Source organism: Aethalodelphis obliquidens, unplaced genomic scaffold (genome assembly GCF_003676395.1).
Source record: "Aethalodelphis obliquidens isolate GAN/ISIS:26980383/991018 unplaced genomic scaffold, ASM367639v1 scaffold13, whole genome shotgun sequence".
Taxonomy (NCBI): Eukaryota; Metazoa; Chordata; class Mammalia; order Artiodactyla; family Delphinidae; genus Aethalodelphis; species Aethalodelphis obliquidens.
The window spans coordinates 11,753,375-11,778,448 of NW_020837957.1; the positions used below are offsets into that span (position 1 = coordinate 11,753,375).

Below are 25,074 nucleotides of genomic sequence, written 5' to 3' on the forward strand. Positions count from 1 at the left end.
CCCCCAGGGGCGGGCCCGAGGAAGAGGTTTGGGCCTTTCCGGCCACCACTGGCTTCAATATGGCTGCCCCCAGGGAAAGGCGGGGTTAATGTGAAAGTACGGACCCTGACTCCCTTGTCGCATGGATCGTAGCGCAGAGTTCAGAAGATGGAAAGCGCAGTGTCTGAGCAAAGCGGACCTCAGCCGGAAAGGCAGTGTGGACGAGGATGTGGTAGAGCTTGTGCAGCTCCTAAATGGGCAAGAACAGTTTTTCACCACCAGTTCCTGCGCTGGCCGCATCATCCTCCTAGACCGGGTGAGCAGGACCCTTTGTGTCCTTCCAGCGCCTGCCCTGTAGTGTGCAACACCAGGAGCCTTGTGCTCACCCAATGTAACACCCTGTCTGTGTTTGTTCTTCTGACCGGTGGTCTCGGTTTCTTTATCAAGGAAACTGAGAGGGTGACTTAAACCAATGCTTCTAAAATTTTAATGTGTATGTCAATCACTTGGAGATATTTTAAAATACAGATTCTGATTCTGTAGGTCTAGAGTAGGGTCTGATCTGTATTTCTAACAAGCCCCCAAGTGATGCTGAAACTACTGGCCTGGGAATGATCTTGAGTTGCAAGGGTTAGAGAATTTTATTTTTTTAATACTAAGGAATTTTAAGGACTTTCCAGCCTGGCGAGGCGGCTGTCTTCTCGTTAACCGCTCTACCAAATCGTTGTTAACCACTTGCTTGAAGATCGCTATGGTTAAGAAGTTCACTGCCTCCTAGTGGCTCACTCCGTTATTACAACTCTGGTAATTTTTACATTACCTGAGAAAGTACATTAGTATGTAGTCTGTAATAGTGGTCAGTCCCTCAGGTTTTGGAGTGATACTGCTTAGATTCTAAATCAGTTTTGGGTATTATTGGCTATGTGACTTTAGGGAAGTTATCTAAACTTAGCCCCTTCTTGTCCCATGAACTAAGGATAATAAAGAGTATCCACTTCATAGGGATTCTATGTAGAGGAAATGGGATAATTTATTTGAAACCTTTAGCACCGTGCCTGGCATATTAAGTGCACTGTAAAAGTTAGCTGTGTGTTCATTTTAACATTAGGACTGAATTCAGAGCATGGAAGACAGCACACTCATAAATTCATTCTTTAGCTCCTCACTGACAGACCATTTGCTGGTCTCCCAGGTTAGCAGGGCCTGCTCATTCTTATATTGCTTCCATTGCCCCCTGAGCACTGGCACTCTTGCTTGTCTTGATCTCTCTCTCTTCCTCCATTTCTCCTGCCCTGTCTTACCTGGATTTCTGCAGTGGTTTCCTAACAGGTCACTGAACTCTACCTGTTCACTGAACTCTACCAGTCTTTCTACCCCAAACCATGTTACACACTGTTAACAGATTCCCCTTTCTGAAGCACAACTCTGTGCATGTCACTCATCTATGCTGAAATACTCTAGTATACCTTTCAGCTCTACTTTCCACTGTTTCTCTTCATCTTAATCTGTTTACTGAAACAACTATTCTCTTTTCCCTCTTATATTTATCTGCCTTTGCCTTTGCTCATGTTTATTTTTCCTAAAATGTCTTCCCCCATTTCTGCATATCTGAGACGTACCTCCCCAGACTCCCCTTTTCTACCTGAATACAAACACACACATCCACTTGGAAGCCATGACTATTTCTTCTGAACTGCCTTAGGACTTTTTCTGAACCTCTTTTCATTTTATGTATTATCTTATACCTTGTGTTTATTTTCACTTTGCCTTATTTCTGGAAGAATTTGGATCAACTTACAAACAGGCAATACAAAAAGAAAAATAAAAAGTGAGAAAATCTGCATAAAGGGAGTATAGATAAGATAAAGCAGAGATGGCATTAGTTCTCAAAATATACCACTAGACTCTGTAAATTTGCTAGAGGTGGGCCACACATTTGGCTGTAAGATTTAGAGCAGCCAGCATAAGATCAGAAACATAAGTCACTGAGGTCATTCAGTGAAAACAAATCAGTTATTTAGGACAAGCACAGCTCTTCTCCTTTCCAAAGCCAGACAGCAAAGTCCCCTGTGTACCCACTGTATAAAAGTTACGTTGTAAAAAAAAGAAAGAGAAAATGCATAACTTTAAGGAAAAAAAAAAGAAGTTACCTTGTAGAAGTATAGTGATTTAAAAGTGCATGTGTTTCCTGCATCCTCTTTCCAGTGTCCTTGAGGGTAGGATCTGTTTATATCTAAAGTACCTCATAGAACTTAGCAAATAAACATTTTTCCAGTTAATAAGCAAAAAGTTACATTAAAATATTTGCCCTCTCTTAATTTTGATCTTTCAATCCTAGCTCTGCCCTTTGGGACTACACATAAGGTCTAATCCAGAGGTCACAAATTTATGCCTATAGCGACTAGGGACATAGGAAGGTATGAACAGATCAGGTGTCAGTAAAAAGTGGTAGGTCCTGTGTGGGACTGGAACAGTGCTTTCTTACAAAAGGAATTCAAAAAAATTTTTTTTAATATTGTGCTAATCATATAAAACAGCTAGAGTACAATTTAGGGGCTATTCGTGTACAGCCCCTTGTGATAATCCCTTTGCTCCTGACAAAATCATGACCGTATTTCAGAAAATATTTATTAAGTTCTTTTCCCTTAATAAACAAATTACTTTCTATCTCAAATAATTTGGTTTCATTTATGTTAACATTTACGTTAACTTTACCCAAAAGCCTGTTGAATTGTTCTCAGTAATACTTAAAATCACGTGGGATTATTAATTTAAGAAAGCCTAAAATATGCTATACATTGTACTTATTATTTTGTAAATATTATATGATAAATTAAATTATGTTATTTTTTCACTTTAGGGTATAAATGGTTCTGAGGTTCAGAAACAAAACTGTTGCTGGCTACTGGTTACACACAAACCCTGTGTGAAAGATGATGTGGTAAGTTTTTATATATAAATTTAGAAATAAACTTTAATTCACAGTCACTTTAAATACATATGAAAAGAATAGAAAATTCAAGGTGGTTTATGTATAGAATCATAATGACTGTAGATTATAAAGCCTAAAGAGAATTCATTACAATGGCTTTTTTTTTAGTTGTGGGAGGTTATTATCTGCCCTGCATTATTTAGTTTCCTAAATTAAAATGTTTAGATGAGTTCATATAAGTTTGCATTAGTCAGGCATTTTACATTACTGGCTCAGGTGCTTAAATGTTGTCTTCAAAGCTCACTCAGTCTCCATCTCCTTTGGGTACTGGTTCTCTCTGTATGTTTGCCCTTCTCTTCTGTGGCAGATAATCACTGTGGCAGGAAAGATAGCTGCCAGCAACCCCAGCAGAAAAAGATTTACTTTTTAAGATCCATGTATCATTTCCAAAGGACACTGAGTCATCCTTCCTGGTTAGGTGTTCTCCCCACTGAGATCAGCTATTTTTGCCAGTAGAATGGAATGCTGTCCTTGATCACACGTAGGCAGTTGGCGTCTCTGATATTATGATAGTGGGAGTGATGAGTGACAGGGTCACGCTTGACAGTGCCACCAGAATCAAATGATGTGAAGGAAGGAGGATGGTGCAGGGAGACTGGGCAGACAGAAGTAACAACTGCCTTATATAGCTTCTAGCTGAGACATAATAGTATATGTGTCTCAAACCTCAATCTAACAGCAAAACATTTAGACAGACCTTCTCCTACCTTCTAGATCTTCTAGTCTTTATGTACCATATTCCTTAATGAAAAATCTGCTATGGAATTAAATAGAGTAGTAGTTGACTTTTTTGAGGTATGGTTGGAAAGAATGACACAGAAGGTTTATGGGAGAATTAGAAATCAGGTCTCTTGAAAGAATAAGCAGATCAATAAGTTTTGGAGAAAGAGGACCAAGAAAACAGAGTGAAAAGTTACTGTGGAAGGATGCAGAATGAGTCTGAAAGTTCCTTGGGAAAATTGAAGTTACATAGGATAAAGGGTCACCAAAGAACAGGATCATGTACTTGTGTCTGATCCTAACATTTTCCGTTTATTTAGATTGTAGCCCTAAAGAAAGCGAATGGCGATGCCATTTTGAAATTTGAACCACTTGTTCTTCATGTGCAGTGTCGACAGTTGCAGGATGCACAGATTCTGGTAAAATTTTGTGATTATACTTGAATTTATAGGTATGTGAGTAGATTTAATTTTAAACGTTTAAATTTTCTACCAAAATTAATGCAATGCTAGTTTAATCAACTAGTGTTTTATTTAATTATAGATTTGGGGTTATAAATGTTTCTGCAGTTTATAGGGCTAAAGTGTTTATTTGATTAGCCAGATGTTCCAAATTTAACAAATTTATTTTCTTACAGCATTCAGTGGCAATAGATTCTGGTTTCAGGAACTCCGGCATAACAGTGGGAAAGAGAGGAAAGACTATGTTGGTACGACACCTTTTGGCAAAAAGCAATTTTTTGATCATGAAGTAATCCAGATTATTGAATAACCTTTTACTCAAACCTTCTTGTCATTCCCTTGCCCAGAAACCTTCAGTGACTGACTTTTCTGTACAGGGCGAAGTCCAGAGTTGTTAGATTTACATTTGAGGTCTTATTTTACAGTATTCCCCTCCACTTACTTTTAACTTGATTCTCTCCGTCCTCCTCATCCTAAATAGTCAAGGCCCAGTTTAATCAGCACCATGATGTAGTGGAAAGAATCACAGACAGGGGGTCTAAAGTCTTCTGCCTGGATCCATCAGGGACTGAATTGTCTCAGCTATATCAGGGATCTATCGAACTACTGCCCTAGGGCCACATTCAGCCCTCAGGCGGGCAGTTCTAGTACACCCATTTGATTAATTACTGTCTAAGGTTGCTTCTGTGCTACGATGGCAAAATTGAGTAGTTGTGACAGATATTATATGGCCTGCAAAGTTGAAAATATTTATTATCTATCCTTTCACAGAAAAGGTTTGCCGACCCCTGGACTAGAAGATCTTTAAGGCTCCTTCTAAGTCCCACAGCCTCTCTGAGTCCTTTCCTGGCCAAGCCAACCCCTAGTGATTTTGCCCTATTCTCTCTGATCACACGTGGTAGCTACTGTTTGTGTTTACTGTTTGGCATGGTGTACATTGTTTGCTTTTGAACTACTTCAGATCGGCTTCCATTCTAGCTCCCTAGACTTGACTTTTTTCTATTTTTAACAGGTAGCCTGTTTTCCAAAATGAGGTGGCTTAAGAAGAAGACATCTGTAAAGCATGACTAAATAGAAAATGAAAGCTCGTAGTACTGATTTGCATCCCCATCTCAGTCCCCACTGCATGTGGTGGCCCAGGCAAGAACAGAGCCACTCTTTCACCTTCTCTCCTTTATCTTCCGTATTCAATTAGCGACAAGTCCTGTCCCATCTACCTCTGATTTCTCACTCCTGACTCCACCTCTCCAAGCCCTCTGCCACTGTGCCTGCTTGAGCCGTCATCGTCCCTCACCTCTATCTTTATAGTGGTCTCCTGACTGGTCTTCCTCCTACCCATCTTCTCCTTCAGTCCCTCTAGCCAATACTGTCAGAATCCCCCTTTTAAAGAAGTCAAGGTCTCCTGGTGTTTTCTCAGGCCTTATTTATGCTCATGTTCTGCCAGCATACTTCCACCCCAGCCAGACAGAATACTATTGGTTATTTCCCAAATGTATTATGCTTTTCATGTTCCCATGACTATAGAAAAGTTAATCCTCTGGCTGGAATGCTCCCCTTCTCCCATTTTTACATCTGGTGAAATTACACTTACCCTTTAAAATTCCAATTCAGATGCCACATTTCCCATAAAACCACGACCTGTCTCAGTTAGTTGCTCCTCTTCTACATTTCCTTAGCATTTTGTGTGCACATGTACGTGCATGCATGCACATGTACACGTATGTGTTTCTTCTGTCATAGCACCATGATGTATTGTGATTCTCTGTTCACTTGTTTGTTTCCTGTTCAGAAGTGTTAGCTCTTTTAAGGGCAGGGACCATGTTATATTCATCCTGTACCTTCATACCTTACATGGGGCTTAGAACACTGCAGATGCTTAGTAAAGGCTTGTTGAATGAATTTTTATGCCTCATAATAGTTTTTGTTGTTTCTTAACCTATATCCAGTGTTTGGATTTACTTGGAATATGTTGACTGTTTCATCGGCAGCCCTAAAGCATTGAGAAAGCAGCCACTTTGTGAGATAGAAAAGGCATGGTTTATCTTGTAACAACCCTGCTCAAGCAGTGCTAAGAGGCCCTTTAGCATCCAGTCCATTTTGATTTTCCCTTGAAGCTTCTGTTGAGGTTTCATCTATTTATTTTCTTTAAATAGTGTATTAAAGCTCCCTTAGCTTTAGTGACAGTGATACTGTTAAGTTCATTGGATTCTTTGATAATATGTGCTTCTCTGAAAGACAATGTATAGAATGACTTGCTTTACAAATGATTTTATACGATGGGAAAATCTATTTGACTCTCCTTTGATTCAACTGTATTTGACTAAATTATATCAAAGCACAAACTTAAATGTTGTAATGGAGCTAAACTATATATAAACACAGCCCTGACTGGACTTTTCTTTAGTCATCTTCAGTGTCTCTAGTACATAAGTCATCATATCTAAATTGCTCCTTGCAGGCTGTCCGGAGCACACATGGCTTAGAAGTTCCATTAACCCATAAAGGAAAACTGATGGTGACGGAGGAATATATCAACTTCCTGATAAAGATAGCAAATCAAAAAATGGAGGAAAACAAGAAGAGAATTGAAAGGTATAGTCTTACATGCCTAGGTCTTCTTTGAAACTATTAATATACACCATCTTCAGTTTATACTCCCAACTGCTTTTATATTTGTAGCCTTATCATGAATAATTAAGATGATGCAAGTAACTGATTAGAGTAGGCCAGACTGCAATGGGTACTAAATGGAGCATAAAGGGGAGGAAGCTCCATGGAGGATAGTGGGACACGTGACTGCCAGCAACAGGCATAAAGGAGAAACAGTCACTCAGGTAGGAGAGCCCAGCAGCTCCAGGGACCATAACTGATCCAGTTGAAGGCAGCCAGGGAGGAGGTACACTCTACCTCCTAGGTGTGACCTACTGAAGACTACCTAGAATCTCCTTTTGAGGAGAACAGCCTGGTTAATTTTAGTCTGATAAATATTTTATACCTCTGGCTAGCTCAGAACCCCGCTCCTGTCATGCATTAGATTTGAATTGGCATAACTGTACCAGTCAGAAGGATTATGGCTATCAAGTCACATCTTTATATTTCTCTTGTTCTTAAACTTCACCTCCTGGTAGATTAATTTTACATGACTTTCTTTTTCAACTTTTTCCTAAGAATAGAATCTTTGATGTAAAGAAGTGACTATTATGCTGCCTTTTATATATGAAGATAAATGCCACTGACCTACCATCAGTAAGATGTAAATTTCTGAGTTATTTAAGGACTGATGGTCATCTTGTTGTCATTTATTATTTTCTTTTTGCTTTTTCCCCCACCCCTTTGGTCACCTCACAACTAGCCAATCACTACCTAAATAACTCCTGAGTCATTCTTCTCTCCCCACCCTTCTTGCCGTGTTCTTTATTCAGAACCATTGCAGTAACCTTATTAGCTGGTCTCATAGTAGAATGCTTCCAGTATGTCTCTCTGCTAAGCCATTCTCCGTATCACCATCAGAATCCTGTCTGAAACGAAAAGGAATACTATTGCTTAATTTGCCTTCTTAAAATTCTTTAATACCTAGAACTTTTTATGAAGCAGCTAAGGCCAGAAGTGCCAATGGCACCAGTGTGGCAAGGTGGAAAGGGGTAGAAATGGGCTCCAGAGGCAGAACTGAGTTCGAATTCTGCTTCCCCCACAACTTACTCAACTCTCTTGGCTTCATTTTTCTTGTACCTACTTATCATAAAGAACAATTTTAGTATACACTAGATGGCATATGTATAATGACAGGCCCTGTCCGTGTTATGTCATGGATTCTTAGGATAGGATAGCCTTTCTCCTTGTTCACCAACTCATACAGAGAATAAACCTATAATCACATCAGTAGCCCCATCCAGGCTTTCTTAACCAGGGCTCCTTATTTGAACCACAGAATTAACAAAATTATTCGAGTGGCTATTTCTCAGTTCTCCCAACAATGGTATATAACTTGTACTAGTCTAGATACATTGGAGAGAAGTAATTCATGACATACAATGGATGTCCTCAGGCATTAGGACTGAATTTTTTAGCGGAAGCCTGGCTGAAAAAAGCTGAGAGGTTACCTGGCCACAAGGTTCTTTGAGCAAACATTCTAAATATAGTGATGATTTCAAGTAAGCAACTGAAGGTACCCAGCCACTCCACCAGACTACAGAGTTTGAACTGTATGTAGGTACTTACTGGTAGCATTCCAAAAGTTGACTACGGTTGTTAGATAGTATTCTAGTGAGACTGTTTGCGAAAATGTACGAGGTAGCAAATCAGTTTCTCTGTTTCCTTACTTGAATTTCAATAAGATTATAAATATAGCCCAAGATCAACTAACTATACACCTGGTGAAGTTAATTGAGTCACGTTCACCAACTATAAAATCAAATTATGCTTTAAATCCATTGACTCAAAAATATGTTTCGAGATTATGGTGTGCATGCTGCTATCAAGAGAGTCATGCTCATCATATAAAATCAGTGAAAAATTAAAGAAGGGTAAAAAGTTTCTTAAGATACTGATTAGAAGATTACATGTGAATTCAGAAAGGGTGAACAAATTAGGGAGCTGCTTTGGGAACAGCTGTATATTCAACCAAATGCAGAGAAAGAGTTACTCTTCTGCTGTGGAAAAGAGAAAAAATAAACACTGGAGGTGATGAGTTCTGCAATCAGACGTTGAGTACTAAAATTGGTTTCTCACAGGACCAAAGTTTCATAATTCAAACAACTATAATAAGAGAATTTTTAAAAGTTAAAATCCTAATGTGTAACATTCCAGCAATAAGAAATATTCTTGAGATATGAAAATCAAAAGGTAAAATAATTTTAATAGAAAAAAAAGCCTCTTTTGTAAAAAAAAAACAATTCCTAAGCCCACTTCTTAGTGGGAAGAGTAAGAAAATTTCATACATAATGATTTCCAGGTAAAAAAATATGAAGTTTGGAGATCTATTTACCCATTACCAGTGGAGGGCTATCTTTGTAGCTGTTAATAAGAGATCAGGACTGACTTGGGTTGGATGGAATTAGCCATGTTCTTCTTCTCACCAACTGTAATAAGACAATAAATGTTAAATAAAATGTAGAATAAACAGAAATAGAGTTATAGATGTAGAAAACAATCTTAAGGTTACCAGGGCAGAAGGGGGTGGTGGGAGGGATAAATTGGGAGGTAAGGATTGACATATACACACTACTATATATAAAATAGGTAACTAATAAGGACCTACTGTATAGCACAGGGAACCCTACTTAATACTACGTAATGACCTATATGAGAGAAGACTCTAAAAAAAGTGGATATATGTGTATGTATAACTCATTCACTTCGCTGTACACCTGAAACTAACACTACATTGTAAGTCAACTATACTCCAATTTAAAAAAACATGGCATCTTAAAAAAAAATTTTTTTTAAATATAGAGTAAAAGGGCCAAATATATTGGCATATAATATTGATAAAAATAAAGCAAATTAGACTGAAAAAGTAAATGAATATTTCCAATGGTTGGTTTTTTTGTGGTAAAATATACATAACTAAAATTTATAATTTTAACCATTATACAGTTCATTGGCATTAGATACACTCACATTGCTATGCAACCACCACTATCACTGCTATTTATCTCCAGACCCTTTTCATTATCCCAAATTGAAACTCCATGCCCATTAAACAATAATTCTCCACTCCCCAAACTCCCAGCCCCTGGTAACCACTCTTCTGTTTTCTGTCTCTTATGATTTTGACTATTCCAGGTACCTCATACAAGTGGAATCATACAATATTTATCCTTCTGTGTTTGGCTTATTTCACTTAGCATAATGCTGTCAAGGTTTATCCATGTTGTAGTGTGATCAGAAGTTTACCTTATTTTTTTTTTTTTTGCGGGTTTGCTGTTTTTTTAAATTTTTATTTTATATTGGACTATAGTTGATTTACAATGTTGTGTTAGTTTTAGGTGTATAGCAAAGTGTTTAAGTTATGCATATACATATATCTATTCTTTTTCAAATTCTTTTCCCATTTAGGTTATTATAAAATATTGAGCAGAGTTCCCTGTGCTATACAGTAGGTCCTTGTTGGTTATCTGTTTTAAATATAGTAGTGTGTATATGTCAATCCCAGACTCCCAATTTATCCCTCCCCCCACCTTTCCCCTTTGGTAACCATAAGTTTGTTTTCTAAGTCTGTGAATCTGTTTCTGTTTTGTAAATAAGTTCACTTGTATCATTTTTTTAGATTCCACACATAAGTGATATCATATGTTATTTGTCTTTCTCTGTCTGACTTACTTCACTTAGTATAATAATCTCCAGGTCCATCCATGTTGCTACAAATGGCATTATTTCATTCTTTTTAATAGCTGAGTAATATTTCATTGTATACATGTACCACATCTTCTTTATCCATTCATTTGCGATGGACCATTTAGGTTGCTTCCATGTGTTGGCTATTGTAAACAGTGCTGCAATGAACATTGGGGTGCATATATCCTTTCCAACCATGGTTTTCTCCAGATAGATGCCCAGGAATGGGATTGCTAGATCATATGGTAGCTCTATTTTTAGTTTTTTAAGGAACCTCCTTACTGTTGTCCACAGTGGCTGCACCACTTTACATTACCATGAATAGTGTAGGAGGGTTCCCTTTCTCCACACCCTCTCCAGCATTTATTGTCTGTAGACTTTTTGATCATGGCCATTCTCACTGGTGTGAGGTGATACCTCATTGTAGTTTTGATTTGCATTTCTCTAGTAATTAGTGATGTTGAGCATCTTTTCATGTGCCTCTTGGCTATCTGTATATCTTCTTTAGAGAAATGTCTGTTTAGGTCTTCTGCCCAGTTTTTGGTTGGGTTGTTTTACTGATATTGAGCCACATGAGCTGTTTGTTAATTTTGGAGATTAATCCCTTGTTGGTCGCATTGTTTGCAAATATTTTCTCCCATTTGGAGGATTGTCTTTTCGTCTTGTTTATGGTTTCCTTTGCTGTGCAAAAGCTTTGGAGTTTAGTCAGGTCCCATTTGTTTACTTTTGTTTTTATTTCCATTACTCTAGGAGACAGATCGAAAAAGATATTGCTGCGATTTATGTCAGTGTTCTGATTGCGTTTTCCTCTAAGGGTTTTATAGTGTCTGGTCTTACATTTAGGTCTTTCATCCATTTTGAGTTTATTTTTGTGTATAGTGTTAGGGAGTGATCTAATTTCATTCTTTTACACGTAGCTGTCTAGTTTTCGCAGCATCATTTATTGAAGAGACTGTCTTTTCTCCATTGTATAGTCTTGCCTCCTTTGCAGAAGTTTACTTCTTTTTAAGGCTGAATAATATTCCATTGTATTTAACATATATTGTTTATCCATTTATTCATCAATGGATGTTTGAGTTTTTTCTACCTTTTAGCTATTGTGAATAATGATGCTGTGAACATGGGTATACAAATATCTGTTTGAGTGTCTGCTTTCAGTTATTTTTGATATTTACCCAGAAGTGGAATTGCTAGATGATGTGGTAATTTTATATTTAATTTTTTGAAGAACCTCCATACTCTTTTCCACAGGAACTGCACCATTTTACATTCCCACCAACAGTATACAAGGGTTTCCTTTTCTCAACATCCTTGCCAACACTTGTTGTCTTTTGTTTTTCTGATAATTGCCGTTCTGACAGGTGTGAAGAGATATCTCATTGTGGTTTTGATTTGCATTTCCCTGATGATTAGTGACATTGAGCATTATTTCATATACCTGTCGGTAAGAATTTCTGTTACATCACTTTGCTGCTTTCCTTCCTGTTTGTGGTGCTTTTTCTTAGCTTCCTTCTGGATTTCTCTTGTTATTCTATATGTTGGTTAAATGCTGTCGTTCTCCAGGATTCCTTTCCTGGCCCATTGCTTTAGCCACTTCCCCAGATACTGGTAGATCTTCCAAATCTCTCCTGAGTCCTGGGCCCATATGTCTAATAACCTATTGAATATATCTAACCAAAATATCCCATCAGCCTTTCCTTAATATCTTTCTTATCTTAATCTCAACCTCATTTACCCATTTCCTTGGTTCAAATTCTCATTATCATTTACCAGCATTATTACAGTTTATGCCTCAGTGAAAACAGAAATGTGAACCATATTAAATTACAGTTGTTTAATTGCACATATGTCTTTTTTCCCCAGTACAACTTGGTCACATTTGTATAGGACTGACTTTCCCCTCCCACCAACCAAACACATACCCATACATACACACACTTCAAATATCTCTCATCCTAAAACCTTATAGAGTGTCTGGCTCACAGTAGAAACCCAATAAATGTTTATTGAGTTCATCCTAAACAATAAAGGAACTTAAAAGTTAACACATTATATTGAGTTCACCAAAGGCAAAGACAGTTACTTATTATTTTCTGAGTGTCTGACAGGAGCATAGCGGTCAATAAATATTTGCTCAATTTAGCTGACAGACTCTAGCAGTAGTACTACTTTTATGGCTTCAGAGCCTTAGGGTGATTATTCTGGAAGATATAAAATGGCTTACTCATGGGGCAAGCAGGAGTAGGCTCTTGCTACACAGTCCAGGCAAGAATTAACAGGACCCTGAGTAACAAAATGAATGGGAGAGATACTGCAGAACATAACCCGAATGTGGCAGCAGATAGAAATGGGGGGAGAAGAGAAGGAGTCAAGTCTTATTTTTTAAAATGGAACTAAAGCTAGTAAATAAATAACTCCCTATATACTTAAGATCAGAGAAGTAGATAATGAAGATCAGAGAAGTAAATAGTGAAAACACATATTTTCTGATAGTTCCTCCTTGGATGTCCCCTCCCTTCAATTTTTCCTCTCATAATCCCTCTCCCTTTACTAGCCAGCTTCCACTCATTCTTGCAATTCAGCCCAGGCATTGGTTTTTTTTCCAAGGAATATTTCATGATCTTTCATGGCACGTTGAGTGTATCTTTACGGCTCTGCAGCCCCCATTAAACCCTGAGCTCCCTGAGGGCACAGACCACATTTCTTATCTGTTTCTAGCACTGGCACAGGCCCTGTCACATACATGTTTTTTATTTATTTATTTATTTATTTTATTTTTTTGCAGTACGCAGGCCTCTCACTGTTGTGGCCTCTCCCGTTGCGGAGCACAGGCTCCGGACGCGCAGGCTCAGCAGCCATGGCTCAGGGGGCCAGCCGCTCCGCGGCACGTGGGATCTTCCCGGACCAGGGCACGAACCCATGTCCCCTGCATCGGCAGGTGGACTCTCAACCACTGCGCCACCAGGGAAGCCCACATACATGTTTTTTAATAAAAAATTCTAGAGCTTAAAATCAGTTAAAAATCCAAATACATGATATATGAGAATAGCCTTCTTTTGTTATTTGTTAATAATGGAAGCCTTAAAAGGGTATGAAATTGTGCCTAGATTTCATTAATTTTATGTTCCTATTTCGGAAGTCAACGAAATACCAGCTTTTCATTGCACATGGTCCTCTAACAGATCCGAGAAACAAGAATTCATTTTCCCAGGACTGTTCTGAAAAGTTCTCTCATGAAGAGAAGTATATACAGGTTGCCCTATGTCATGATAGTCTTGACAGTGGAAGCAGAAAAACTGAAGACAATTTGATTTTCTTTTGAGGGGGGGAAAAAACAGTTACCTGAGCATACATTTCTTTTTATACTCCAAACTCTTTTTGTTGCCTTTGAGAGCTGAGAAAATTACACTTTGAGAATTGGGCTTTAGAATGATGTATAAAGGGTCATATCATGAGAAGAGAACATGTAATTGGAAAACAAATTTCTGACTTACTGAGTAAGATAGTTTCCCAAAGGACATTTTAAAAGTTCCCTTAACCAAGGAAAACAAAAAAGTAGTTGAAGTTTTATTCTTGGCTTTCAACATGGAAAGGTCTTTGTTCCACTTTACCAGTTGTTTTTTTGGTACCCCAAGGATATAGCTTTGAATTCTTAGGTTGTTTGATAGAAGATTAAAGTAAGGCACCTGTTCCTCTTTAATTACTTTTTAATGTAATTGACAAGGTATTTTACACAGCTGTTAATTCTCTGTGATCATAAAAGAGGAATTTAGTCTTATCTTTAATTTTCTAGGAATGCAGTAGAATCCAGAGAAAAGACTTGGTTACCTAAGTTTAAAGAGCAGGGTTGGGTAGAGAGTGATAGAAGATAAAGTTGCACATCATGAATAACCTCTTGTTATCAGATAAGGGTGATTCATACCCTTTTCTAGCATGCTTGGATTTGATTTAGATAAAATGAGTTATGCTACTGGGTCATTTTTTAAAACCATTCTAAATAGGCATTGTGGAAGATGAGAAGAAAACCAGTCATTGAAGTCACCCAGAATGATGGCAAGACCTGGAGACAAAGATAAAGCCAAGTGTAGAAGTTTCCATGAATGTAAAGGACTGAACAGAATATTGTTAGATAACCAGAGGGGCACATGAAGGAGTTTAGTCTGGCAAACTGTTGGTGAGGCAGGTGAATTCTGACCTTATCACTCGACTCTGAGGCAGGGTATGGAAATAATAAGCAGTCTTCACTTAAGAGGAATGCAGGGCAGTGGTGTCTTTGTGGGAAACCAGGTTTCAGTTAAGTAAGGATATAAGGAATGCATTAAATGAAAAGGTTGTTACCATGTTATGGGGTCTAAAAAATTAAACATCAGTTAATTTTTTCAAAGCCTTTTGCTATAACTCTTAAAATACTGTTTTCCCTTTTACTGTACCTCCCTCTTTGAGATTGATTTATTCATTTTAGAAATATCAATTAGCCCTTATTATCTGCCAGGCATGGTGCTGGATATCAAGGTGTACAGTGATGAGTATATAAGTTCTTGAAATATGGATAGGATATTAGTAATCATGTTAGGTATATATTAGCATTGTGTGGAGTATTTGGTAAGAGGTGATTATCTTGGGTTTTTAAGGGCAGTTTTAGAGCTTTTGCAAGCAGAACTTAGCCTGTTCATTGAATTAAAGAAAGAAGAAAATTGGCCCAAATAGCAATCTCTTCTGCAGATGTCAGAAATTTCCTGTCATAGCCTCCCATTATAATAGGATATTAAAGCATGATGAGATCCCGACAGTGGCAAAGGAGTTCTCAACTTTTAGATCATTTTATTTGGGGCCTAAGATAATACATCCATATTTACCTTTTTTGTTCAGTAGTTATTTATTCACTTATTTGGCATATTTTTACCCAAGTGTGGCTGTACTGTACTCCATGCTAAGAATATAACAGAAGACAAGATAGATGGAGTCCTTGGTCTTATGGAGTTTATATTCCGTAAAAATAGTCGTTTTTGAGAACTTACTCGGTGCCAGGCACTGTGCTAGGTACTTACATATATATTCCTCCGATAGCCCTGCTAGGTACAGGATAATAGCTAGTTTTATAAATGAGGAAATCGAGAGTCAGTGAGGTTGGAATTAGCCAACCTCAGCTTTCCCAGGGGACCACTCGTGTGAAGCACACACAGCATACCAAGCCATCCTGCTGCTTTCCAACGTATGCTGAAAACTAACAAAAACTCCAGCAGGAAAATGAGTAAAGGAAAAGAATAATTTACATTAAAAAATTAAAATAGCTAATAAAAAATGTTCAATTTCACTTTCAAACAAAGCAATGAAAATATAAATAATGAGAGACCGTAATCACCTATAAGTAAAGCGTGTTTTTTGATGTAATATTCACTGTATGAGTGAAGTGGTCTCTCAAGTTCTGCCCTTAGAAGCATATTTTTTGAACACGCATTCTGGAAAACAGGTAGTACTTATCAAGAGCCTTAAATATTTATAACCTTTAACCACGCAGTTACATTTCTAGGTATCTATCCTAAATAGCTAGAAACTCAGATCACATTATTTCCAAAATGTTTATCACATTGTTGTTTGTATTGGGAAAATTTGAAAGTAAATTAAGACCAATCTAAGTGGCATAATGTTATACTACCATTAAAAAGTATTATTTTGTAGTTCATTTAGTGATATGGAAAGTGTTTTCAATAAATATTAAATCTGAAAAAACAATGTAAAACTTTATATGTAATATCACAATTGTATAAAAGACGGTAGGTGTATGTATACATGTACAGATGTATTAATTCAGAATACACTAATAAACTGGAAAGAAAAAATATGAGAGTCATTATTTTTAGGTAGTTATGTAAAGGTGATCTGTATTTGTAACTTCACATATTTTGCAAATTCTCTAAAATGAGCCTCTATTACATTTATGATTCTTTTGAAAGAATATATATTTTCTTTTTTTTTAATCTTTGTTTGATTCCTATATCTGGAATAGAAATTAAGGTAGGATAGAGGTTATCAAGAGGTGATTCCAAACCAGTTTTCAGGACTGTACTTAAAGAACTGAAACATTTCTTTTCCTAAGTAAAAAATCATAAAAGCAAGAAGCATGTTATTTCTGTGATTTATTCTATATCTTGAGGTTAATATGAGACATCAGGTTTATGTAATTTATAAATTCTAGGTGTATTTCATTTTGTTTCAGAACACACAGATATAATAATAATACTTTATTTCTTTACAGGTTTTACAACTGCCTACAACATGCTTTGGAAAAAGAAACTATTTCTATGACCTCATATCCCAAAGAGAAAATCAAAGAGAAAAAATAACTCATCATGTACTCACAAGAAAAAAAGAAACCCAGAAAAAGCATGTGGCAAATATATTACTGAAGGAAATAATAAAGAACTTGAAATTGATGATCATGATGATCCAGGAATCAGTGTTACTATCTTCCCTGAAGATTACTGAGATTTGGTTCTGAAGTGTCTTGGTAGAATAATGTTTCTAATAGATATTATAAAGCTGCTCTTTATAGGAGTATTTCAGTTAGTTGAGTGTATCAGCCTTTCAGAAAAACAAGATTTAATTTTTCTCTATATTTTAGGGAAACCCTTAGCTTTTAAAAATAGCTGTGTATAATATCAGTATTTGCTCTTAAATACCATTGTTTTTAGTCACATAGTCATTGCAAAAATAAAATTATGATTTTTAATGCTTATCCTTAAGTTTCAGTTTCTACTTCTGTAAAACAGAAGAACTATAATACCCTTTCAAGAGAGCCTTAACATTAGGAATATTAGAGTATAGGTCCTACAGTAGGACCTTGTTTATCCATTCTATATATAATAGTTTGCCTCTGCTAATCCCAAACTCCCAATCCTTCCCTCCTCTGCTCCTCTCCCTGTTGACAACCACAAGTCTGTTCTCTATGTCTGTGAGTCTATTTCTGTTCCATAGAAAAGTTCATTTGTGTCATATTTTCGATTCCACATACAAGTGATATCACATGTTAATTTGTCTTTCTGACTTCACTTAGTATGATACTCTCTAGGTCCATCCATGTTTCTGCAAATGGCATTATTTCATTCTTTTTATGGCTGAGTAATGTTCCATCGTGAATATGTACCACATCTTCTTTATCCATTCATCTGTCAATGGACATTTAGGTTGTTTCCATGTCTTGGCTACTATAAGTGCTGTTATGAACATAGGGGTGCATGTATGTTTTCGAATTATAGCTTTGTCTGGATATATGCCCAGGTTTACTCCTTTTTTCTATCATGGCTCTGAACTCTCTCTTTGGCCTTTAAAGTAAGATACTAATATTTCCCTTAGTCATTTTGAGTCCTCCATCTTCTTGCCATCCTGCAACATTTGGCCCCATTAACACTCTTAGACCCCTGAATCTGCCCTTTCATCAGCATCCTGAATGCTTTCTTCCCAATCATTTCCCTGTTTATAGTGAATCATCAGTTATTTTTCTCTCCAACACTTTAATATTTTTCAACATTTATTGCACCTTAGAATCATCTTTAGAACCTTGAAAAAATGCAGAAAAGACCTGAGAATCTCCAGGGATAAGCACGTGTATTTTTTCTTTTAAAGCTCTCAAGTCGTTCTCTAATTGGAAACTAAAGGGTAATAACGCTGTAGGTATTCCCAAGTTTCTGTCTTTGGCCTTCATCTTGCATTCCTGTCTGCACCCCAGCTAACTCATCCATCCCAGTAGCCTTCACCTCTGAGACAATGACTCCCGCCTCTCCTGTCCTGGTCTGTCTCCTATGCTCTGACTAACTGCTGGGCCTCTCCAGTAGAGCTGTTACTTTTCAAGTGTTCTCTTGTTTGACTGTTTCCTGGTTCTTTGGCTAGAGAAGCAGACTTTTGTTGGGGCTTTTTGTTTGTTTGTTTGAGCCCATTGACATTTCCGGGTTGCTGGCTTTTCCAATACCCAGTCTGGGATATGTGAGGTAAAAAGAAAACCCAGGGAACTCACAATTATGTTGTTCTTTAGGTCCCCAAATCCCTAGCTGGTCTACCTTTCCCTTGTCACCTCTCAGAGTCTTCTTATGTTTATTCTATACATAGTGTCCAGAGTTTTTATTTTTATTTTTGGCTGTGCTGCGTGGCTTGCAGGATCTTAGTTCCCCAACCAGGGACTGAACCCAGGCCCCAGCAGTGAAAGTGCCAGGTCCCAACCACTGGACCGCCAGGGAATTCCCTGTCCAGAGGTTTTAGTTGCACTTAGTGAAAGGAATAGGAAAAAGTATATCTACTCCATCTTCCAGAATCAGAAGTCTAATATACTTTTTAAATTAATAATATTATCACATCATGGGGTATTGTTGAGGATACCTCTGGAACCCATCCAGATTGCCCAGATAATATAATCTACTTAGTGCTGTGCCCCATCTCCCAGTTTGTATGCTTGGCTGTTCTTGCTTTAGGCTGCTGGAGCATCTTCATTCTAAAATAGAGGAGAAGAAGCCTGGGAGTCTGTTTCCTGCCCTCTACCCACCCCCACCACACACACACTCACTGTCTCACAGCCAATAATGACAAGTACAGAGTTTCAAAACAGTTCTGTTGCCCAGAAATGGGATAAACTTGGATGTGCAATTGCCATTTAAGCTCCCAGCAGCATCAGGCTAAGGCTGGGACGTCACCTTAATCCTATCATGTTTTTCCCACTCCCTTCCCCATTTCTTCTGGGAGCTCCTGCTTAATAAATCACTTGCACTAGAATGGTGTCTTCTTTTACAAGAACCTGACCTAAAGTACTGAGATTATTTTGTCTATATTTGAGAAAGTGATGGCATATGTTTATTATAAAGAGCTGATGTTTTAATGTGCTACAAATTATATCATTGGTAGTGATTTAAACTTATGAGGCAAATAAATTTTTATATTAAGTACAGAGTTTTAAAAATTCTTTTGGGGGAAGTATTGAAACAACAATATTTGAGGATCACTTCTACAATACATACTGTTATAAGAACTTGGCAGGAATAATTGATTCTAGGCAACGGAGTACTACCATCACAATTCAAGGGGATACCATGTCATTTAGGTTTTAAAGGCCAAGAAACAAGTTCACTTGACAGAAAAATCCAAGCAAAACTCTTGTAGACAGAGGAATGTGTAATATGAGGCACCAAAGAACATGATGTATTCAGTGATGGTGAATCTTCCATTAAAGCTGAAATACAACATGTGGTATGAAATGAGTCAAGCTGGTTGAAGCACAACTGTGAAGGGCCTTGTGGTCCAGCATTGAGGTAGACCAGTGTTTCCTAAACAGGGCTGTTCAGCAGAATTCCCTGGTGGGAATGGGACTGGGCATGCCAGGCTGCTTTCTAAAACACTGAATCCCAGGCCCTACTCTAGACCTCTCAAGCCAGAATCTTCAATCTAGAGTCTTGGAATCTCTTTTTATTTTTTCCTTTCTCTCTGGGAATCTTTATTTTTTAAACAACTCATCCAAATGGTTCTGATAAAATCAACCCAGCCTTTTTAGAAGCCACTGGTAACAGACGTAATCCTGAAGGCACTGGAGAGGAATTAAAGATTTTTTAACGAAAAAGGAAAAAGCAACGATTATAGTTGCAGTGTATCTATATCACAGATTTTGTGTATTCATGTTATATTCATGTCATAGCTCCTCCTATAATATAGGAGGAGCTTCCAATATTTTAATTAGTTAAGTCACTGTCCTTATCGTTAGGTCTCAGGCAGCTGCCAGGAGGAACGGCCACATGCATAGCTATGTGTTGGACTCTGTACAGCTCCAGGAGAAGGAGACGTTCCCCACAGATGACAATGTGCATGCCACTCTTTGAAGTCGTGCAGTGCACATTCTTATATACAGTACTGCTAGGAGGGAATTTGGGGAGGAAAAAATCTTAATCTCAGAATATCTGGAACATTTCTTCTAATTTAATGAGTAGAATATGGAAATACTTGCCAGGCAGGTAGATGGAAAAAGAAGGAAAACAATTTTAGAACATAAGCCCTAAATACATAAGAATTGTAGGAAAAGCGTGTGCGTGTAGAGGACAGCATCCTGTGGTGGAATGACTACACATTCTGTTGTTTAAAAATCTCTCTAAAGGCCTTGTAATCCACTGACTTTCTTTCACTCATCCAAACTGACCCCCAAGGGAACTATGTTTCAAAGATTCAATAAACAACAAGGTCCTACTGTAAATAAACAATAAGGTCCTACGGTGTAGCGCAGGGATAAACCATACTGGAAAAGAATATTAAAAAGGATGTATGTATGTGTATAACTGAGTCACTCTGCTGAACAGCAGAAATTAACACAACATTGTAAATCAACTATACTTCAATAAAAAAGAATTCTATAAAGTATCTGCATGAGACTCTGGAAGAGAGGGGCTGCCCCCTAATCCCTTTGCCTGATGTAACAGAACCACCCTGGACCTTTTAGGTTAGAGAAGAGCGGCCAGGCGCTGCCAAGAGCCCAAGAAGACACTGAATCCCACTCACTCCTTAGCGTCCCTTAACATGTCATTTTACTTATATATTCAATCCACATGCCTGATCAACAATATTAATAACTGCGGCAGGGATATTTAGTAATAAAATACAAGATAACCTATTGAGAGTTGCCTTGTCGTTTGTTTTTATTGTCATCGATCCATCCATAATGAAAGGAAATTTCTTCCCTACCTTCGTGTACTAAAAGAGAGGGAAAAGTTTATTGAGTCAAGTTTATTGAGAAACAGAGAGGGAAATTAAAAAACATGGTTTTGTTTTTGAAATCTTAGGCCAGACATCATAAACTAGTGGCTGAGTTACAGCCAAGCACATGTGTTTTGTTTGGCCCACACAGAGGATATTTTTCCTAATTGAAACAATATTTTAAAATATGATGACTTTTTTTAAAGTACATAGTTTTTCTTGAAAAATTGGAGGATCTGGCTACACTGAGACAGCTCTTAGCAGAGCCGAGGACTGGCTCCCCCTTTTGGACACGCTTGTTTTCCTGCTCGCTACAGCTGCAGCACCCCCTACTGGCTCCCTGTCTCACCTGCTGCAATCATTCACACTTCAACGCTTGGTTCCTGTGGGCACCAGGGTTGGCAACACTTGGTTAGAAATTCGGGGGAGTTAAACTATGATGTTAGTGTACTATATAATAAATAAGAGATTAGAGCAGGACAGGCTATATAATTTTCAGAGGACACTGCAAAATGGAAACGTGGGGCCCCTCGTTAAAAATGTTTAAGATAAATAAGGATTTACTGTATAGCACAAGGAACTATATTCAATTTCTTGTATTAACCTATAATGGAAAAGAATCTTAAATATATATATATATGTATAAATGAATCACTTTGCTGAACATCTGAAACTAACACAATATTGTCAATCAACTATACTTCCATTGGAAAAAAAAAATCCTTATCCATATACACACATTGAAACAGAATTTTCATGTAAATCCCAAAGAAAAGTTAATGGACTTACAAAAACATCTAATGCTTTCTTAAATAAACCTCATCTCACAGTTTAAAAAAGAAAAGAAAAGAATAAACCTCCATTGTTTTCAGCTAAAAAAATAATGTTTAAGAATTACAGGGACTTCCCTGGTGGTGCAGTGGTTAAGAGTCAGCCTGCCAATGCAGGGGAACATGGGTTTGATCCCTGGACCGGGAAGATCCCACATGCCGCGGAGCAACTAAGCCTGTGCGCCACAACTACTGAGCCTGTGCTCTAGAGCCCGCGTGCCACAACTATTGAAGCCCGCACACCTAGAGCCCGTGCTCCGCAACAAGCGAAGCCACCGCAGTGAGAAGCCCACGCACCGCAGCGAAGAGTAGCCCCGCTTGTCACAACTAGAGAAAGCCTGCGTGCAGCAACAAAGACCCAACACAGCCAAAAAAATAAATTAAAAATAAAAAAAGAAAAAGAATTACAAAATGGGGCTTCCCTGGTGGCACAGTGGTTAAGAATCCACCTGCCAATGCTGGGGACACAGGTTTGAGCCCTGGTCCGGGAAGATCCCACATGCCACAGAGCAACTAAGCCCGTGTGCCACAACTACTGAGCCTGTGCTCTAGAGCCCGCATGCCACAACTACTGAGCCCACGTGCCACAACTACTGAAGCTCACACAAGAGCCCACAACAAAAGAAGCCGCCACCACAATGAGAACCCCGTGCACCGCAATGAAGAGTAGCCCCCGCTCACCACAACTAGAGAAAGCCCACACACAGCAACGAAGACCCAACGCAGCCAAAAATTAAATTAAATTAAAAAAAAAAAAGAATTACAAAATGGTAACAACAGAGCATTAAGGTAAGTTCAGGGCTCTTCTAAGCAGGGGGACCTGTGCAACCACACATGTTATTATACCCATAAACCAGTCCTGGATTGTGGGCTTGGTGCTTCAAGAGCTGAAGACAGGAATAGCTGCCAGGGTGTTTAACCCTCCTCCCTCACTAGGAAAGGGGCAGAGTGCTGCAGGTTCTGTGATGTGCCTGAACTTGGAGCACCCTTGAGGTGGCGGGACCACGGGGGGCTGTTTGAGAGCCTGCAAGGCCTGAGCACTCATCACTGATGTTCTGGAAGCTAAGGCAAAGGTCTCGAGGGCTAAACTTAACCCCAAAGAAATAAAGCCTCCTTCAGAGCCACCTGATTTCAAATGAGAGCAAAAACAGTGATGAGCACCATGTTTTGAAAACAAGGGCTTCCCCCATTTTTGACAGGAGTTGTGTATGTTCCTGGGCTAAGTGTTGAAGAATCTTGAAAAATGGCTGCTGTCACCCTTCTGTGGGTGGTCCTTGAACAGGCTTTAATTTGGTTGTTGGTGATGGGGGAGTAAATCTAGCCCTACCTTAGAAGTTTTATAATAAGGAATATTTTTTGGTTAGGACTTTTGGCCTTTAAAAATGAGCTTTGACTCTCAAGCCTCTCCTTTTCCTACTCTACCATACTGCTCTCAACATGCAAACTTCTTTTACTGCAAAAGAATTTTAATACCCATAAATGCTTATGTTCAATGTCCTGGATTTTTAATGCATTTGTTTTTTGCTAGTCATTTATTTCTCAGCCCTTTTTCTTTTTGCCTCTAAAATGGTTCAATTTAAACTTTAATTTTAACCCATTGCATATGTTACTATTTATTTATTTAAATCGATTTTATTTTTTAGAGCAGTTTTAGGTTAACAGAAAAATTGAGAAAAAAGTACAGAAAGTTCTCATACATCTCTCCACTTCCCCCTTTCCTGGCACAGTTTCCCACTTAAATTAGTGTGGTGCTTTTGTTACAATTGAGGAGCCAATATTTAAACAGTATTATTAACTAGAGTCTATAGTTCACAACTCTCCTCATCTTTATTCTCTCCTTCTGAAATTGCTATTAGTCATATATTGGACCTAGTTTATCTGTTCTCTATCTCTCTTAACCTTTTCATCCACCCCCAACCCCTGCCCCCATCTCTTTACTTTATGTGCTTCAATCTGTGTCATTTATTCAGGTTATCTTTCAGTAAATGCATTCCCTCTTCAGCTGTATCTAATCTATTATCTAGCTGGCCCACTGAGTTTTACATTTCACAGACTAGACTTTATTATTTTATTATTTCTGGACATTCTCTTTGGTTCACTTTCAAATCAGCGGCAGATTATTTAAATGCTCTAGGAATTTCTTTCCCTTTCTATATACCTTTTTCCAGATTTCTGTCAATTTTATTAACACAAACTTTTCACACATCTGAATATCACAGAAGTGACCTACTTTCTTTAGCTATTCCAAGGATAACTGAAAAGAAAGTCCTTCCTCCAAATATATACCATGAAAGAGGAAAAGTGAAATCTTTCCCAATAACCAAATTGTTTACTTGCCAGTAAACAACTGTTTACTTCACAGTAGGTCCTTATTAGTTATCTATTTTATATACAGTAGTGTATATATGTCAGTCCCAATCTCCCAGTTTGTCCCTCCCCGTCTGTCCCTTAACCCCTGGTAACCATAAGTTTGTTTTCTACATCTGTAACTCTATTTCTGTTTTGTAGATAAGTTCATTTGTACCCTTTTTTTAGATTCCACATATAAGTGATATCATATGAATTTTGTCTTTCTCTGTCTGACTTACTTCACTCAGTATGACAATCTCTAGGTCCATCCATGTTGCTGCAAATGGCATTATTTCATTCTTTTTTATGGCCAAGTAATATTTCATTGTATATATGTACCACACCTTCTTAAAAACAATGAAAAAGGGCAGTTTAACATGTATAAATTGCACATATACATATCCACCACCACCACCATATTGAACTTTGACTACTTGAAGGAGAAAGCTATATTTCCATCATTTTTGTATCTCCAATGCCTTGCACATTGTTGGTTTCTAAAAAATATTTTTCCAATTATTTTAATTTATAGTTTGTTTCCTTTAATTGAGGTATAATTGACATATAACATTACATTAATTTCAAGTGTACAACATAACAATTCTATATTTGTATACATTGTGAATTATCACCACAATAAGTCTAGTCAATGGTACATCACCATACATAGTTACAAAAATTTTTTTTC

General features: G+C 37.8%; 1 protein-coding gene across 1 annotated transcript; it reads left to right on the forward strand.

Annotated features, from left to right (window-relative positions):
* Positions 1-43: 43 nt before the first annotated feature.
* TYW3 (tRNA-yW synthesizing protein 3 homolog) lies at positions 44-17,226 on the forward strand. Its single transcript, XM_027114093.1, is given in 7 exon segments — positions 44-295; positions 2,840-2,920; positions 4,012-4,110; positions 4,329-4,400; positions 6,611-6,744; positions 16,745-16,823; positions 16,825-17,226. Coding segments are annotated over 7 exon segments (789 nt in total). The 5' UTR covers positions 44-121; the 3' UTR covers positions 16,975-17,226.
* The last annotated feature ends 7,848 nt before the right edge of the window (positions 17,227-25,074 follow it).